General features: G+C 51.6%; 1 protein-coding gene across 4 annotated transcripts in view; it reads left to right on the top strand.

The window, feature by feature from the left end:
- Positions 1-17,701, top strand: part of DOCK1 (dedicator of cytokinesis 1) — a 287,380-nt gene that overhangs the window by 233,614 nt on the left and 36,065 nt on the right. For all 4 annotated transcript variants that reach the window (XM_087824025.1, XM_087824024.1, XM_087824027.1 and 1 more), the window contains exons 32-38: positions 2,111-2,169; positions 6,336-6,484; positions 13,209-13,294; positions 13,629-13,785; positions 15,050-15,090; positions 16,308-16,398; positions 17,210-17,329. In XM_087824025.1, the coding sequence (XP_087680151.1) occupies positions 2,111-2,169; positions 6,336-6,484; positions 13,209-13,294; positions 13,629-13,785; positions 15,050-15,090; positions 16,308-16,398; positions 17,210-17,329 (703 nt within the window). The remainder of the gene's footprint in view (positions 1-2,110; positions 2,170-6,335; positions 6,485-13,208; positions 13,295-13,628; positions 13,786-15,049; positions 15,091-16,307; positions 16,399-17,209; positions 17,330-17,701) is intronic.

Genomic DNA, 17,701 nt, shown 5'->3' with positions numbered 1-17,701 from the left:
GAGGGTGGTTTCCAGCCCGACTCGGGTGTTGCCTCTTCCAACCCATGAATCAAGATGTAAGGTTGCAGGATTCATTCTGGCAGGTTCAAAGCCAGTGTGATTTGAGACGATTAGCACCACGCGGAAGGGGACTTTGGGGAGATAATTGCTTTTTCTGTGCGCTGTTTCGTGTTATTCTACGTGTGGCCATTCCACTCGTGGGCTACATCACTGCTTAATTCGCCATCGCGGCATCAAAACCGGGAGCTCCTGATGAGGGCTCTTGGCACCGGTGGGCTAGAAGAGCTCACTGTGGAGCTGGGGCTGCTGTCCCGGCTCCTTCTCTGCAAGGGCCACCCTGTCCTCCAGGTGGGAGATCTGAGGGCGTGAATGGCCCCAGGATCATCCCAGGAAACCCGTCAGAAGCCTCCAGGAGGCTGAGACCCCTGCCTGGCTCCGGGTCCACTGTAAAGAAAATAATCCTTTTGTAGGCTTCTTTCCAACCCGTGGGTGCCCTGAGGGTCTGGCCTCTCTCTGAGAGCTGCAATAATTTCTCACTTCTGAGGGCCCCTTTCCTAAGTCCTCTTGAGATAGTTCTCAAATTGCTCTCTCACTGCCCCGTCATCGGTTCCTGTGTGACACCTCACGACACCTCTGCAGTATCTCTCCTGTTCCGAGGCTTTGCCACCCCCGTGCTGCTTGCTGAGGTTAGAGACTCCAGAGGGCATCCCTGCAGGTGACAGCGGCTTGGGCCCCTTTGTCATTTGTGCGGGAGCAAAATGGGAATTGGAACAATGGCTCCACAGGCCTCCAAGGATGCACAGCTTACCACCCCTCAGATCATACACACTTGGGTGATTTGGGGTGCCATGTAGACATTGACGGGTGCTCTCCTGTCACCAAAAACTTGGATTCAGTCACTTCACTGCTACTGACTTCCCACCAGCAGTGGACAAGCCTCTCCCCACTGTGGCGTTGGTGACGGATGCTTTCCCTGGCTGGGATCCCTCCTCTCTCACCCACCGATTCACCTGCATCAGCTTTCTGCTCCCCTGGCTGTCGGCTGGGCAGGGAGCTAATGCCTGCCTCAGGGACCAGCCTGTCCCTCTAGGGAGGGGCTCAGGGTCCCCGTTTAGTGTCTCCGTCTGAGGGAGCTGCCAGGCAGTGTCTTCCTGCCCTGTTGAAATGGCCCTGCAGTCAGTAGCCCTCTCCTGCTGTAATTGGCCGACAGGCGTGTAGGGCACCGGGGCCTTCATCATCTGGTGGCTGTGGGCCGTGGTTTTGACTCACCCACCAGAATGTGAGCCTTCAGAGCCACGGCTCCGTGGCCTGTACTCAGACGACCCTGTCCCGTCCGCTGAGGAAGAACGGAACAGACTCCGGGACACAGCTGCGAAACTGTAACACTGCGCGGTAATCTCGCCAGTTATTATGTTTAATAGAATCAGCCTTTTCCTTGGGCAATACAGGGAAAAGGTAAATTGCTCACAAACTAATAAAGGTTTATCTTCCCAAGCATCAAATTCTGTTTACTCTGGAAACACACCCCCTCCCCTGACCCACTGGGAGGCAAATTAGCATTCGTTTTCCTGGTAAACAAAAAACTTGGGGGAATATTCCTTGACAGTGTCAGGTGCTGAGCCCTTCCTTACGCAGAGCTGATGCAGGCGAGTGGGAGGTATGTGGAGGAGGCTCCCCGTTCCCGTGTAGGCTCCAGGGCTCAGTGTTCGCAGGGGAAAGGGCTCGTGGTGAGTGGGTGTGGGATGCCACTCGTGGGCGCAGTGTCTGCTGCCAAGAGCAGCAGGAAAACAAACTCCCCCTTAGGCCAAGGAGCCGGGCTCTCTTCCACTTGCCTTAGAGACTGAAGAAAGTAACACCCTCTCGCGACTCTCCCCCACGTCCCCCGTGGTCCCACAGGGGGAGGGCGTTACGTAATGTGCCGAGATGGGTAAGTGAGTCCCCAGCCAATGCCTCCTCCCCCTCCCTTTGGTGGCAAAGGAAATGAAGCCCTGACACTGTTTATTTGTCTCTGGGACTGAAGACAACTGGAATGGCTCTTACGAATAACCCAGGTCTGACTTTCCAGTGCTCTGTAGAGTGACGCAGCGTTTTTCCTGTTCCTGGTCTGCAGGTATGGAGACATGAGGCGACAGATTGGCTTCGAAATCAGAGACATGTGGTATAACCTCGGTGAGTGCCCGCGGCTTCAGGCCATTTTGGGGAAATCTGTGATGGGTGATGACGTGGGCCCTCTGCGTCAGCGTTGGGGCATCTAATTGCTTCTGTACCTTGGAGGAAAGTTGCTATTCTTTGCAATAATTGTTTTCAGTAAGTAAGAGATAGGAGACTTTCCAAGTGAAGGAGGAACACCTGATGGGTGGAGCAAACAGAAAAGTCTGGAGAGCACTGTTTGTGTTGGGTGACCACAGCTCAGCCCTGGGCATCACTAACATTCCCTCAGCTTCTCGTGCATGAAACCGTGTAGCTCATCCTAATGTTACATATGCCGTCACATTGGATTCAGTTTCATATACTCAGCTTTCAAACGGGTCTATTCACTGACTCAAAACGGACCCTGTTTTTAGGTTCACTGCCACCCGGTGGTGGTAGCACAACGTGCTTGTGCAATTAAAGCAATAGGGATACTGTGTTCAAGATCAGGAATTAATGTAGGTGTTTATTACTATACACTTACCTCTTGGTACAGCTTTTGCTGCATCACTTAAGTTTTGGATGTTGTATTTTCATTTTCTTTTGTCTCACAATATTTTCTAGTTTCCTTTTCGATTTTTTCTTTGATCTGTTGGCTGCTCGAGGGTATGTTTTTAATTTGCACTATTTGTGAATTTTTAAATTTTTCATCTGTTACTGATTTCTAATTTTATTTCATTATAGTCAGAAATGATGCTTGGAAGGGTTTTAATCTCCTGAGATTTGTGAAGAATTGTTTTATGACTTAATGTTTGATCTTTCCTGAAGAATGTTCTGCATGTACTTGACCAAAAAAAAATGAGGGTTCTGCTGCGTTAGATTTTATGTCTGTTAGATCCTTTCCGTCTGTCCTGTGGGCTTTACTAGGGAAGAAAGATCTCAAAAACGACCTAACTTTACACCTCAAGGAGCTAGAGAAAGAAGAACAAACTAGGCCTAAAGGTAGCAGAAGGAAGGAAAAAATATTTAAGATTAGAGCAGCAACAAATGAAATGGAAAAAGTCAACAAAAACTAAGAGTTGGTTTTTTAAAAAAGATAAATAAAATTGACAAACCTTTAGCTAATTTACTAAGAAAAAAGGAGAAAAGACTTAAATAAATAAAATCAGAAATGAAAAAAAGAGACATTACAACTGATACCACAAAAATAAAAAAAGTCTCTTATAAGAGACGACTATGAACAGTTACATGTCACCAAATTCGGGAACCTAGAAGAAATGGACAAGTTCCTAGAAGCATACAACCTGCCGTGACTGGATCATGCAGAATTAGAAAGTTTAAAAAAATTAAAGTATCAGCTCCCCACAGGATCTGCCTGAAGCAGCCCCCAGAAGGGCCGAGAATGGTTCCTGGGGTCACCTCAGGCAGGCTGGCCCTTTGCGGAAGCAAATCTCAGGTGTTGGAACCTGCCTGCAGGTGTCATTGCTGAGGCTAGAAATTCGGCAGCAAGTCAGTCTCCAGGTGCGCTCAACCTGTTTTCTACGTGGCTTTTTTTAAATAGGCTTATTCGTTTGGGGAAGATATTGGCCATGTGAACTGACCAGCTCTGCCAAGAAAATTAAAACAGAAGTTAGCTGTATTTATCATCTTACCACTTAGTCACCTGTCATGCGATCCGGCCTCGAGCCGAGTCTCCCTGGGGCCTGTCCAGCGTTCCGTGGGCAGGTGGAGAGGACGGTCTGGTCAGCCGTGCAGCCTCACAGCGAGGATCCAGGCCTATTTTGCTGGATTGAATGCAGGTTTCCCACAGGACAGACTGCACGGTTCTCTTCCTCTCAGATTTTGAGTCAGAAGGGGGACATCAAAAGCAGCCTCTCTCCAAAACAAAAGGGAGGGGTAAGCGGGCTGTGTACCTGGCTCTTCAGTTTCGTCAGAGGTGCTCCGAGAGGCAGCGTGGCCTCGGTCCCCTGGACGTCCGTGTTGCTACATAGGGCAGCTCGCTGTGGACCCAGCGCGGCCAGAACCAGTGTGCCCCCAGCAAGATCTTCACCCCGACTCAGTCAGGTTTCTTTCTCAGGCAGGGATTCCCTCTGGGGGTGTTTCTGGGGACTGGACAAGTCGTGTGCTTCTCTCTAAGCCCACATGCAAGGAGGCCTAGCAGCTGGACGAGGCGGTGGAGTTACTTGCTCTGCCTGCCCTGTGTGAGCAGAGATTTCCTGGGATAGACTCGGTTTACCGTCCGGGTTTCTGACCACTCGTGGCTGTAAGGAGATCAGCCAGTGTCCCTCCCGGGAGGCTGCTGAGGGGGGAGAGCCCGGCTTCCCTGAAAGGGACCCGAGGGAGGCCAAAGTCCACATTCTGCACCTGGAAGCGAGCCTCTGGGTGGGTGTGAGAATTTGGGAGCGGTAACCAGGAGACCGGCGAGCTGCCAGGAGCTGAAATATTCTCCCTGTGATCTGATCATTAGCTGGTTCTTTTGTCTCGAAAGAAAAGGCAAATGTACCCTTTTTTATTTTTCTCAAAGTCGACACTGCAGGGGTCACCTTGATCCTCACTGATTTCAAATCTGCGTTCCTCGTTAAATTTGAGCAAGATACGCTTCAGGGGAAACCCATAATGCAGTTGCCCAAAAACAGCAAAAAAAGGTGAATCCTGGAGGGCATAGCCAGGCCCTCACTCCCCTGGGAGACCCTTCCTTCTGGAAGGTTAAACCCCAGGGATAGCACTGACCACAGAGCTCAGCGCTGGCCCCAGGCCAGGCTTTCCGCTGTTCACGGGAAGGTTTGTAGTCGAAGGTTAGGCTCCCGGCTCTGTCACCTACTACCCCTGATCGACAACCACTTGTTACCACCTGCGTCCCTCCCAGCGGGGAGCGGTAGAAGCTGCTGTGACCGGCACCGCTCTCTGTGACACTCGCGTTGTGGTTGATGAACCGCTCGCTGTCACCGTCAACTGCTTTCTGAAACATTGGCTCTGACATTTGTAGGCATAACACAGGAAAAGTGTCACCGGAGAGACTGGGTATAATCGCATTTTTAAGAGAATGCTTTGCAGCTGTTGCAAGCCTTTCAAAAGCGCTGAGCATTTGGGGAGGTGATGACAATCACGTCAGTGTGGCCTTAGTCAAAATATTAATTATTTAGTAAAAGCTGAATATCAGATTTTCATTATGTTCAGATTCCTTAGTCAAGGTTACATTCTGTGACTGTGTCCACCTCATACAAATTTTAGATATAGATGCATTTAGACTAATAGGACTATGTTTTGTTAAGTGTAGTTATTTATAAGAGCCAGATTTGTTGAATGGTTCTCTTTACAGAAATCTGTGTTAAATAGCTTGAGTTGTAAAGGAAACTAAATTCTTTAGACTATGCATTCTATTTCCTGATTGTGTCGAAATATTATTAAGGTTGATTAACTGGATAAATTGCTGGTGTTAATAGCACAAAAATGTCACAAGTAATTCATTCAAGCATTTAATTCTTGTGGGTTCTAGCACATGTTGGAAATGAAACAATATAAATTATAAGGGGATAGAATGAAAATAACTCCAGATTTTTTAGTCTAAAGACAAGAAGGTAGGGCTTTTAGAAGCCTACTTTCTCAATAAGACCAGCCTCTGAATTTAATTATATCACCCTAAATAAAGTCAACTGCCCCCTTTTTTTAGAAATGAGTTTTCCAAGGCTGGGTACCTGTTCACTGCTCGTGTCCTTGAGCTATGTGATCAAGTTGTCTACTCGTGAAACAGTGTTTATCTTCGGGCACAGAAGTCCTGACTACAGACTTGCTACCAGATGGATGTTTTAATAGCTTCGTTTACAACAGTTAGACCGTCCACTCCTCAGACTCAAGGCTGGACACGTTCGCAATGCCCACAGATGGGAAACGGATGCCTGTTTATGCCCGCGACCCTGGCATTCAGTGTCGCGATGATCTGTGTGTTTTTGTCCATTGAAGCCCATTCTAGAATCCTTTTTTGAAAAATCTGTGACCCTGGCCGGTGTGGCTCAGTTGGTTGGGAGTCATCCTGTGCACTGAGAGGTTGTTCAGTTCCTAGTCAGGGCCCGTGCCCGGGGTGGTGGGCTTGATCCTTGGTGAGGGGGCGTGCAGGAGGCAGCCCATCAATATTGCATTCTCGTATCAATGTTTCTCTCTCTCAAAATCAATAAAAAATTTCTGAATAATGCCTTTCTTTATTCAAGGTCAGCACAAGATCAAGTTTATTCCGGAAATGGTCGGCCCAATGCTGGAGATGACACTAATTCCCGAGACGGAGCTGCGCAAGGCCACCATCCCCATCTTCTTCGACATGATGCAGTGTGAATTCCACTACACCCGAAGCTTCCAGATGGTAAGGGCGGGGGGTGAGCTAAAATCCTTGAAAAAGCCTTACAGGTGGTTCTGGAGTTCAAGGTGTTTGCGTGGGAAACTAACTCCCTGCAGCGTAGGACAGAGCGCTGCTAGGACAGTCCGAACTGAAGAAGCCTGCCCGTTTGCTCTCGTCTTTCAGAAAAATTGGTCTCAACTCCCAGTTTTCCTCGTTTCTACCTGGATGTACTCCGCCTCCTTGGCATGCGCACTCAGAGCGTTTGCTCGGGTTTGCCGTGTTCTCAGACGGGCTGCGTGTTGCCAAGGGGCGTTATTTTATAGCCCAAAGGCCTGGACTTATCCTAAACACGAGTGTCGGCGTCCGAGCTGGGCCGGGAGCTGCTGAGAGCTCCGAGGCAGCGCACCTGAGGTGCTCAGGCCCCCAGCGCGGGCTGGAGGGACAGTCCCCGAGCAACCTGCGCTGGGGAGTGGTGGCGCCGCCCCCCCGAACCCGGGAAGGTCAGTGCGGTGCTCACATGCTCGCGGGGGCTCACGCACCCACGGGCTCAGCCCCGCCGTGGCGTGCTCTCCAGCGGCCGGGCGGTTTGGCCGGGAGGCTCTGCAGGAGCCAAGCCAAGAATCCACACAATAGATGGGGCGTCCTCTGCGTCGAAAGCAACCTTTGTTTAAACATCACAGTGATTCAAGTGCGTGAATTGCGTTGCGCATAGGTTTTTTTGAGGGATTTTGAGAAAAATTCTTACATTGAAAAAAAACCGTATCAGTCAAGGTAGCGTGCCTTTGGAGGGGCTAATATTTAGAGTGAGCTTTCCTTCCCCGCCGTGCTTTCTGGTGGCGGGAGCTTGGTGTCGCTTGTGGTGGCTCCCTGGCTGTTCTTCGTCGCGATCGCCGGGACGCAGTGAGCAGCCGCGAGGAACGGTCCCCCTGTTCCTGCCAATGGAACACAAGGTGCAGAGCTCGGAGAGCCCCGCTCTGAGTCGGAGTTGAGCTTGGACGTAGCAGTCAGGTGGATCGGGATCCTGTGGGCAGCCCTGTACTACCTGGGTCCCGAGCAGGTCACTGAACCCCTTCAAGTCTCCAAGTCAGACTCTAAAATGGTATAAAAATAGGATGTGCTCGGAACAGAGGGTGTGAGAAGTAAATAAAATCAAACCCATACAGTCCGCCTCCCTCCCTCCCTCCCCCCTCCCTCCCTCCCCCCCTCCCTCCCTCCCCCCCCCCTCCCTCCCTCCCTCCCTCCCTCCCTCCCTCCCTCCCTTCCTTCCTTCCTTCCTTCCTTCCTTCCTTCCTTCCTTCCTTCCTTCCTTCCTTCCTTCCTTCCTTCCTTCCTTCCCTCCCACGGGCGAGGAAGATTTCCTTACATTTCTTTATTTGTCAGAATAAAGAGTCCGTTGTAAAGAACAGCTGTGTTTGTGCCTCTGGTCCACTATCTGTCTTTGTACAAATGTAATTGTGATGTTGTAAACATTGTCTAAGTCTCCTTGTTCTTTTGTTTGACGATGTATCAAAGACAGTTTCCTTGATTACAGCGTAGGAAGGAGCCGCGACGGTGAGGCTGGCGTAGGGTTTCGTGAAGCGCGGTGGCCGGTCTTCTCTTGGCCACCCCCCGGTCGGGCATGTAGGTCGTGTGCAGATTTTCACTTCTCTGAGTAAGTGGGCAGCGAGCGTACCCATCCATGCGGCTTGGCTTTCTTTTAAAGCTTTCCCGGTATATGTTCTCAGAAACGGGGTTGCGGATTCAAAGTATAGCCTTTGACATTACGGCCGGTTTTTTTTTATATTTTTGCTGTAAGAGTTGATTCATCTCCGCCGCCCCGGGCTCTAACTCGTGGCCCAATCTCACTGCCAACTCAGCAGAGCTGGGAATTGTCATTAAAAAATGCTTTTTCCCGGGCTGAAAATCATCTGACTTTTTGAATTTTATATGAGTCAAGCTCCAGGGAAGGACCTTATGAAAAGATGCTATGAAATGAGAGAATCTGGAAAAGAGGAAAATGTGTATCTAGGGTATCCCCAAAAATGTACATACACGCTTTGAGTAATTATAGGGGCAGTGCTATTAAAACACACTTAGTTTTCAAAACCGAGCTCTCGGCTGTTCAAGTGTGTATACGTTTTTGGGGGACACTCTGTATGTATAAATGTTACTAGCCTAGAAAACGCAGTTCAGACGCCTTTGAAATGTCCCGTCATTTGTCATCCTCTTAAGCAGTCTCTGGGCCAAAATAAGGCCAAGGGGATAGAGACAGGAGGAGAGTTTGGTTTCTGAACTGTTCCTCCACCTTTCCTGTTTCACTGTAGCTTTAAAATATCCGACCACCGTCTTCCAGGAAAATGCCTCCAGTCCTCTGGGTCACAGGCTCTGGGGTTTCTCCGTCAATCACACAGAGTTCATGGGACTCACAGCATTTTGGCCTCAGTCCCACTGGATTCTGCTTCATAAAAAGAAGCACAGTCTTAATTCTCTCCTGGCACCTTTGTGAGGAATCCCACGTGTTCTGTCTTTGGAAAATGCAGAGCTCACAGCTGAGAGTCGCCGCAGCTGACCGTGGGGTCTCCAGACCATTAACCGAAGGGGCTGGAAAGGCTCCGCCGCAAAGTAAGATTTTCAGTCCCCGAGCCGTTTCCTGTCACCTTTGCCGGGGTCAGTAAAATGCCCCCAGCTTCCGGGAACCCCCAGTTAGCGGCGACAGCCTTGGAACATGAGTAATCCCTGGCCTTCGCCGTCTGCATCCGTGTCCCAGTGATCTCCGCCGGCCGCCCGTGCCGGTAACCCTTAAGCGGGTAATTGAGTGACCCACCTGGGCGTTGGCCTCTGCCCCGGGATGGGAAAGCCGGTGTAGTTTGCTGTGTCATACGAATGTGGATGAGTTTGGTGGCAGTTTTATTGTGTTTATTTCCCGGTTCACTGGGATTTTGTTGGTCGGTTTATTTTGATTTCCATTTCAAAGTCGCACTTGATTCTGTTGTTTTGGATGCTTCAAGGGGAAATAGGGACAAGACTTAGGCTTTAATTTCACTGAATCACGGACCCAAAGCTGTTCCAGAGATCACGGACACCAATACCCTTGGCTCCAAGACTTCTAATTACGTCGAATTCTGTTCTTAAAAGCCCACTCGCAAAGAGATGCCCACACTCCCACCATCTCCTTTAGCAAAATTAAACAGGACTCCCTCTGGGGCATGTCCCTGGAGTGCACCGTTTTACTGCATGCAACCCAAGTCCCTCCAAGAGCCGGGCCATGCACCTGTTTGAGGGGTTGCCAGGTGAGCAGCTGGGTAGCACAGTGCCCCAGCCAGACCGCTCAGGTTTGGGGCCTTGGAGCCTCTGGGTTCCTAAGTATTGCAGGAGCTTCAAGGTCAGTGAAACCGCCTGCTTGTCAGACTTAGGAGGGTGTGGGGATTTTAGAATGTGGGATGCAGAGCGCCAAAGATTAATTAAGTGTGTAATTAAGTTTATAGAGCTGCTAAGCAAGAGGAATGCCGTGCACATACAAATATGAGTGTGTCTGAGCAGAGTGACAGGCTGCAGGGAATCCGATGCTTTTTGGATGTCAACCTGAGAGCCTGCGCCCTGAGATTGTTGGAGAACTGGCTGTTCTCTGCGCAGCCGTTCCGGTTCCTCCCCATTGGCTTGTTTTTCATGCAGATATGGTTCAGTGACTTTCTCCTTCCCACCCCTCCTGTTACTTCCAAATTGAAGGGGCCTGGTTCTGCCCTTCTGTGGGATGGGCTCCGTTCTGCCTGCAAGTGCAGAAGCAGGGACACTGGTTTCTTGATGCTCTCTGCTACCAGCGGTGGCCTAAAACTGTGCTCCCAAATCCCGTAGCCTGTGAGCCGTTTTGAAAAGCCAGAGCGAGTACAGCACACAGGGCAGAGTGAGGGCCTCCGTTTGCTCAGGTTCCTGTGTCACCGACATGGTTAGCATAGCACATTCCCAGATTCAGCTCTCGCCCAGCTCTGGACATCCTCTACGCCCTGCGTCAGTGAGGTGGGTTACCATGCAAACCCTTCCTTCCCTGTCCAGTTTCCCAGCTTGCTCCCACATCTCCAAGACGGATGTCTGCAAAATGCAAGCCTGGTTTCATACACTTATAAATGCATTTATTCATTTCATACATTTATAGTCAAAATGATACACCTAACCCCCAAAAAACATGCATTCAAAACTAAATAGAATTGGCTTTTGGATTTTCCACTGCAGAGACCCTTCGCCCCATGGTCTCTTACATTGCAGCCGATAATCCCAGGTTAACTGGCACTGGATGCCAGAGCGATGCTTCCTTTCTGGGTTAATTTAATTAATGATGTCAGTGCCCTGTGAGTGCAACCCAGGCTCCTCCACATTCCGTGTAACAGTGACCTTCCAAAAAACCCTGTGTTCAAACGTGGCCTCTTTTCTTGCATGTTCTCAGAGGGCTGCTGGTCTCGAAAGCAGAGGTGCTTAGTTCAGTATTTTCAGTTGGATACCCTGTGGGTATGTTTGTAATGATACTGGCCATTCAGAAAAGAGAGGAAAATACTCTATACTGATTTTGCTGATCACATGAATGAGCTTCTGCCACCTTAGAGCCATAAAGTAAACCCTCTCTAATTTCATCCTATTGCAAATCACCAAAGAGCAGGCACTGATTAGGATAATAAATGGGATTTTTGTAAAACCAGCTCTGCTCCATCGACAAATGCACTTCCTCCCATTTATCTGGGCAGCATCGGTTCATTCTGATTACGATAACCGTTCACAGCTCCCTGTCTCCAGCAAAGGGTTCCCCATGCGTCCCGTAAAACTTCCTGAAGGCCCTGCAATCGGTCAGTCGCTCGCTGTGGGCCGGTGTGTCGAGTCCGTGCTGATCAACAGGCAGGGCTGCCAGGTGTCTGCGCAAATTACCTGGTGTAGACTGGAGGTTAGTGAAATTAGACTCAGCTGCGTCCCTCTGATTTCCTTGTCACTCGCTCGCTCTTTTTAGAAGACGTTAAGTGCACCCGTCATGATTTGATAAGCACACTGCTCAGTGAGCCGGAGCCGCCTCATTGCCGGTATCTGTGGCGGCGAGGTTTACGTGGGAGCCGAGGACACGTGCCGTTTCCAGGAGGCAGGCTCCAAGTTCAGTGCCGCCTGATGAACTGGGGTGACCAGTTTGCCTGTGTGAGGGTGAGGCATGTTTGCACCCTCTGTGCCTTCCCCGTTGGGTGCTCATTAAACATGGGTGGGATTGAATCGTGTGTTTTAATTAAACTTAGTCTTATTTTGTATCTCAGTGGGTTTTTTCTGAAGAGTCAGCCCTCACCTGACACTGAACCGTCAGCGTGCCCATTACGGCACAGTTGGGGGCGTGGGGTTGTCTGGAAACGCCAGCTTCGGGCTAGGAGCCAGCGTCTCCCTCGCCCCGGAGTCTTTCGTGTGAAGAGCGAATAATAGCGGGTCAGTAAAAGTCATCACCGTGGGGCTTCCAGTGAAAAGGAAAGAGCGGGTCATCCTTTCTTCTCCAATAAAACCGCCACTTTTCCTGTTGCAGAAATCCCTGCACTGCTGGGGCCAGACAGAATCAAGAGGGTGTTTGTCTGGGGGAGGAGGTGATGGAGAAGATCGAGGGGAGACTTGCAGGGGTTCGCCGAGGCCCGGGCTCTCGCAAGCTTGCCGGGTCCTTGATGTCAAGCAAGAATCGATACTTCTCTGCAGGCTGTTTGCAGCTCTGTTCTGTCTGCAGCGTGATCGGGGCTCAGATGCACGGCCTGGTCGAGGTCAGGCGGGCCGGGGCCTGCTTCCAGGCTCCTCCCTGGGTCTCACCGGACCCCTTGCCTGCTGCTGCCCAGGGAGCCACAGCCAGCCGCCACTGCAGCAGCCGCTCCCTGAGTCCCCAGGGTGGCAGGCGGCGCCTGCAGTGCCTGGGACCAGCACTCAGATGAGTGTGTTCACCGTGTGGCTTGTGTGGCCTGGAGAGCAGGTGTGTCTTAGCCACCTGCTGGCCCTCTCCTTTGCTGACCTATCAAGCCTCCCACCCCTGAGCTGCAATTCAACACCAACTCTATCTAATAATGGATGTGAATGTCATGTGTGATCCAATCAGCATCATCAACACCAGGCGCTGTTCTAGGTGTCGGGGACACAGCAGTGACCAAGAGAGAAGGAGCCCTGGCCGGTGTTCTCAGTGGTTAGAGCATCGGCCCCTGCACCAAAGGGCCGCAGGTTGGATTCCCAGTCAAGGGCATGTACCTAGGTTGCAGGTTCAATCCCACGTGCCGGAGGCAACCAATCAGTGTGTCTCTCTTACATTGATGTTTCTCTATCTCTCCCCCCTACACTCTCTCTAAAAAAGAAATCAATGGAAAAATATCCTCAGGCAAGGATTAACAAAAATAGAAACAGCGAAGTAAAGTCTTCCTCTCTTGCAGCTTAAACTCAGGGATCCTGATAATAGGGGGGACTTGGGATCGTTGCCTGAGGAGGCAGAGTCTGGGCATATGTGTTCAAGGGGCCCCAGGGGTCCTTGCATCATGTGGCCTACGGTGTGCTTGCTTCCTGACCCCGAGCTCGGCCCTTGTCTCCTTCTGTTCCTCCTGCCCATCACCATTCCGTTCGTCTCTGTGGGAGCTGGGTCTCTCCCAGCCCCCATTCCTACCTCGCCCAGGTCGATGGGTGACCTCAGGACTGACTCCCGGGTGACAGGCAGTCACCTGGCTACAATCCCAGGACTGAGGTGGGATTCCCCGCCCTGATTCCTGACACGCCCTCTGTTCAATTACAGTTCGAAAATGAGATCATCACCAAGCTGGACCACGAAGTGGAAGGAGGCAGAGGAGACGAACAATACAAAGTGCTGTTTGATAAAATGTAAGTGTTGATGCGCTGACCTGTGAACCAGGAGGTCAAGGTTCCGTTCCCCTCGGGGCTCCACCCCCAGTAGGGGGCGCACAGGAGGCAGCCGCCCCATCTCTCTCATCATTGATGTTTCCCTCTCTCCCGCTCCCTCTTTCCCCCTGAAATCAATAAGAACATATTTTTTTTAAAAAGTAAGTGTTGATCAGCAGTGGGACGGGCGGCCGAGCAGACAGGCCGTCCCGGGCCGCAGCGCACCGGGCGGCCGCGGCCCTTGACAGCGCTCCCGGGGAAGGCGCGACCGCGCCCGCCCGCCGGCCCCGGCCTGACGGGCGCGCGGTGTCCGCAGCCTCCTGGAGCACTGCCGGAAGCACAAGTACCTCGCCAAGACCGGGGAGACGTTCGTGAGGCTGGTGGTGCGCCTGCTGGAGAGGCTGCTGGACTACAGGACCATCATGCACGACGAGAGCAAGGAGAACCGCATGAGCTGCACCGTCAACGTGCTGGTGAGCGAGCCGGGCCAGCCCCGCCCCCGGGGGATGCCGCCGCCAAGCCCCGCCCACCAAGCCCCGCCCCTCCCGGACGCCCCCACCAAGCCCCGCCCCCGGGGTGCCGCCGCCAAGCCCCGCCCACCAAGCCCCGCCCCTCCCGGACGCCCCCGCCAAGCCCCGCCCCCGGGGGGGTGCCGCCGCCAAGCCCCGCCCCTCCCGGACGCCCCCACCAAGCCCCGCCCCCGGGACACACACACACACACACACACACACACACACACACACACACACACACACACACACACGTCCGCCAAGCCCCACCCCCAGGGACCACCCCCCCCCCCGCCAAGCCCCGCCCCCGGGGACACCGCCCACCAGGCCCCGCCCTGCAAAGCCCCGCCCCCGGGGACACCTCCCAGGGGGCTCCCGGGGCAGGGCCAGCTTGCTGTGCTCGCATCCCTGGCTGTCCGAGGGAAGGGGGGGGAGCACTGTTCGCGGATGTGCTCTAAAGACGTCTGGAACGCGGCTCTCCTCCGGGTTCCCCGTGGGTGGGAATGGCGGGCTGTCCTGTGCTGTGACCCGGGCCCCACCCCGTTGGTTACAGGTCTCAGGTGCTTCCTTAGTCAGGGGCGGCTTAGTGGTGGCCGCCTCCTAGTCCTGGCTGGTGTGGCTCAGCGAATGCGCATCGCCCGGTGCACCGAAAGGGCACGTGCCCGGGTTGCTGGCCTCGTCCCCAGTAGGAGGCGTGCAGCAGGCAGCCGATCGATGTTGCGCTCTCACACCCATGTTTCCCTCTCTCCCTTTCTCTTCCTTTCTCTCTAAAAAATTAATGAAAACATTTTTTTAAATTAAATAAATAAAATTAAATACCACGTTGCCTTCTTGTAGCCCTTGGCCAGGCTGAGCCCAGCATGCTTTAAATTATGTGGTCATTCCTATTCCCAAATTTGGGTTTTTTTAATTGTTTTCACTTCTAATGAGATTATTGTGGTTAAGATGTCAAATCTTTAGATAGGACCTTATTTTCACTGAAGACAGGTGACACAGTAGATTGTAGCCATCACAGCATTTAAAGCCTAGGAAATGAAATAAAATTACCACGCTCCCCCTGCCCCAAAAAAAGTAAAGCGAAAGAGTGTGTACGTTGGTTTTGCGTTATATGTGACTTTATGGGTGCATGTGGCTGGGTTGGACAGTCGAAGAACCATGAATTTTTAATGTGCATGTCACACCGTTTAGAGATCAGGTTTCTTACAGGTGTTGTGCTTTGATTTTTCAGAATTTCTACAAAGAAATTGAAAGAGAAGAAATGTATATAAGGTATGTGGGGAGCACGCTTGTCTGCACCCTCTACGTGTCTGCTGCAGCTGCTGTTCGTCACGCCCACGCTAAGGAACGCTTTAGAACCGCAGGGGCTTCCCTCGGGGGAGATCGTGAGGCCTAGAGGTGGAATTGGATTCAGAGCCTGGGTGCCGCTGGTCCAGGCCCGTGCGGAGATGGGGAGTCACACTTAGCCGGCTCAGAAGCAAAGATATAAATGATTATCTCACAGGGTTTTTGTACCTCTCGACCGACCCAGAACCCTATGAAAAAAGGCGCCACCACAATTTTGTGTTTCCCACTGAGCCGTAGGGTCAGATGAAGGGTCCCGCTTTAGCTTTATGGGAAACGTGAAAACCATTCTGTCTTTTCCTGTCCTGACACCTTAGTCTCCCGTTCTGTGTTGTCTGCTGGATTTTTGTCCATCGCCTGCCTTTTTCTCGAGAGTGGTGGGGTGTGACTAACCCTCCTCCCTGGTCACTTTTAGGGGCCAGTGTCAAACATTCAGCAGGATCCCCACTTCGAGGACCAGGATAAGGGCACCGTCCACGGGCACTAGCATGTGATAGTGGGTTTATCACACCAAGGGCCTTTTCTAACTTTGGATATTTCAGATTTTTTTTTTTTTTTTACCTTTTCCTTTGGGGAAAAAAAAAAGCCATATGAATATAATAGTAAACTTTGGGGGAAACGGTCAAGTTTCTTTTATCCAAAAATGTAGGTCGCTTTACACTAAAGCAGCCTTTATTTCTTTGTGGCAGAGGCATTCTTTGGGTCATATCCACTGTGACCCTCAGAGCTCTTTTTTCTTACGTACGGGTTTGTATTTTCGTGGATTTTTTGTGTGTGCACGTGGACTCAGTGGTAACATAAGAAATCGCAGCCAAGCATTGTGCCATCTCACTCCACGTGTCCGGAGAAACCCTGGAATAGATGGGAAGGAATGAGAGACCTTGAAGTGCAGTTTGGCCTAATCTCATCTTCAGTTTTGTCCCGAAAAGAGGGGGCTTATTTTTAAAAATTACTGCCTGTGACTCTGGTTGGGGTTTTTTAGTGCTCTCTGCAGCAGATGTTTCCAGGGCATTATGAATTGAGAACATTCTATGAAGAACGCAATAGGCACGATTTACTGCCGGAGGTAGAACTTAGCTCTTGCCGTCGCCAGTGCAAATCATTTGGTGACATTTTAAGAACACACCTGCATTTCATCATCGCAGGTACCTGTACAAACTGTGTGACCTGCACAAGGAGTGTGACAACTACACGGAAGCGGCCTACACCCTGCTCCTCCACGCGAAGCTCCTGAAGGTAACGGATCACCGCGCGCTTTTACGAGGCCGTCCTTGCAGGTGCTCAGATGATATAAAACTGTTTTCCAGGCCATTTTAGAAAACCTGTAAGTTAAGATTTTATGGGTGTTGACTAAATGCAGTGATATAAACAGAGATATTTAGGAAATACTTTGATGATAGGTTCGGCCCTGTCAAAGGCAGATTTGACAAGGTGTCATAGCAGGCTGTCACTGAGCGTCGTAGACACGCAAACACCCGTCATGGGCTGTCAGCTGGCAGAGTTAGAGATGCCGCGTTCCCCCTTCACGCCGGCAGGGCTCACGAGGAGGAGTGTCTGTGCGGCTGGAAGAGCTAAGACGGGCGCACACCCCCTGCCTCACCTTAGCGGAGTCCCGGGACCAGCTCACGGTGCGGGAATTCCACGCCACCTCTAGCTGAGTATTTTAGAATGTGGGCAGGTCACTAGAGCATCTTCTAATTATATCGTTATTTTAAAAAAAAGAAAGAATGAAAAACTGGAAACTGGATAAACAAGAACAGTTGAGAACTAGAACGTAGTGCGTGGCCCTGCATACAGACTGCTCACTCGAGGGTCCTGTTTCCAATCTCAGGCCAGCGCCCGGAAAGCTGGGTGAAGGAAAACCAGACGTGATTTATGTTAAAACGGTCCCCAGGCAGTGCCTACTGGGTGAGGCTGGCACTGAGGAGTTCTGCTAGGCAGGAACCTCCCAGCCCTTGGCCCAGTCCGTTCTGCCCGAGGGTGGGCGGAAGGTGGCACTGGCCCTCCCCTGCCCTGGTGGCACTGCTCACGCACCACTTTTTCTCAGTGGTCAGAGGACGTGTGCGTGGCCCACCTCACCCAGCGGGATGGGTACCAGGCGACGACGCAGGGACAGCTGAAGGAGCAGCTGTACCAAGAGATCATCCACTACTTCGACAAGGGCAAGGTAAGGCGCTGGTCCCGTTTCCCCCGCGTGCACCTTCCTGCGCCACGTGAACACACTTCTGAGCACGCGGTGCTGTGCAACCGGGAACCTGTTACAGGTTGTGTGGTGGAGGGTTTGATGCGTGCTCCTAAGTAGAAATCTTAAAAAAAAAATTTTAAACTCAATTGCCCTTTTATAGACGCTGTGCTGAAAGTGGGGATTAAAAACAAGTATTTTCACAGTCCTGCCAGAGAGAGCCATGGATTTGGAGGCGGGCTCCACCCCAGCTATCTGCCCCTCTGCCCACAGTGTCTCCCTTTTCCTCAGTGTGCTCTTTGATCCTGACCTTCTTGCCTGCTGTCTCCACACGTGGAATCTTCCCACCTTCTGGGT

Source organism: Miniopterus natalensis, chromosome 14, assembly GCF_054644295.1.
Source record: "Miniopterus natalensis isolate mMinNat1 chromosome 14, mMinNat1.hap1, whole genome shotgun sequence".
Taxonomy (NCBI): domain Eukaryota; kingdom Metazoa; phylum Chordata; class Mammalia; order Chiroptera; family Miniopteridae; genus Miniopterus; species Miniopterus natalensis.
The sequence above is the reverse complement of the archived record's forward strand: the minus strand, read 5'-3'. Positions and strand labels throughout refer to the sequence as shown.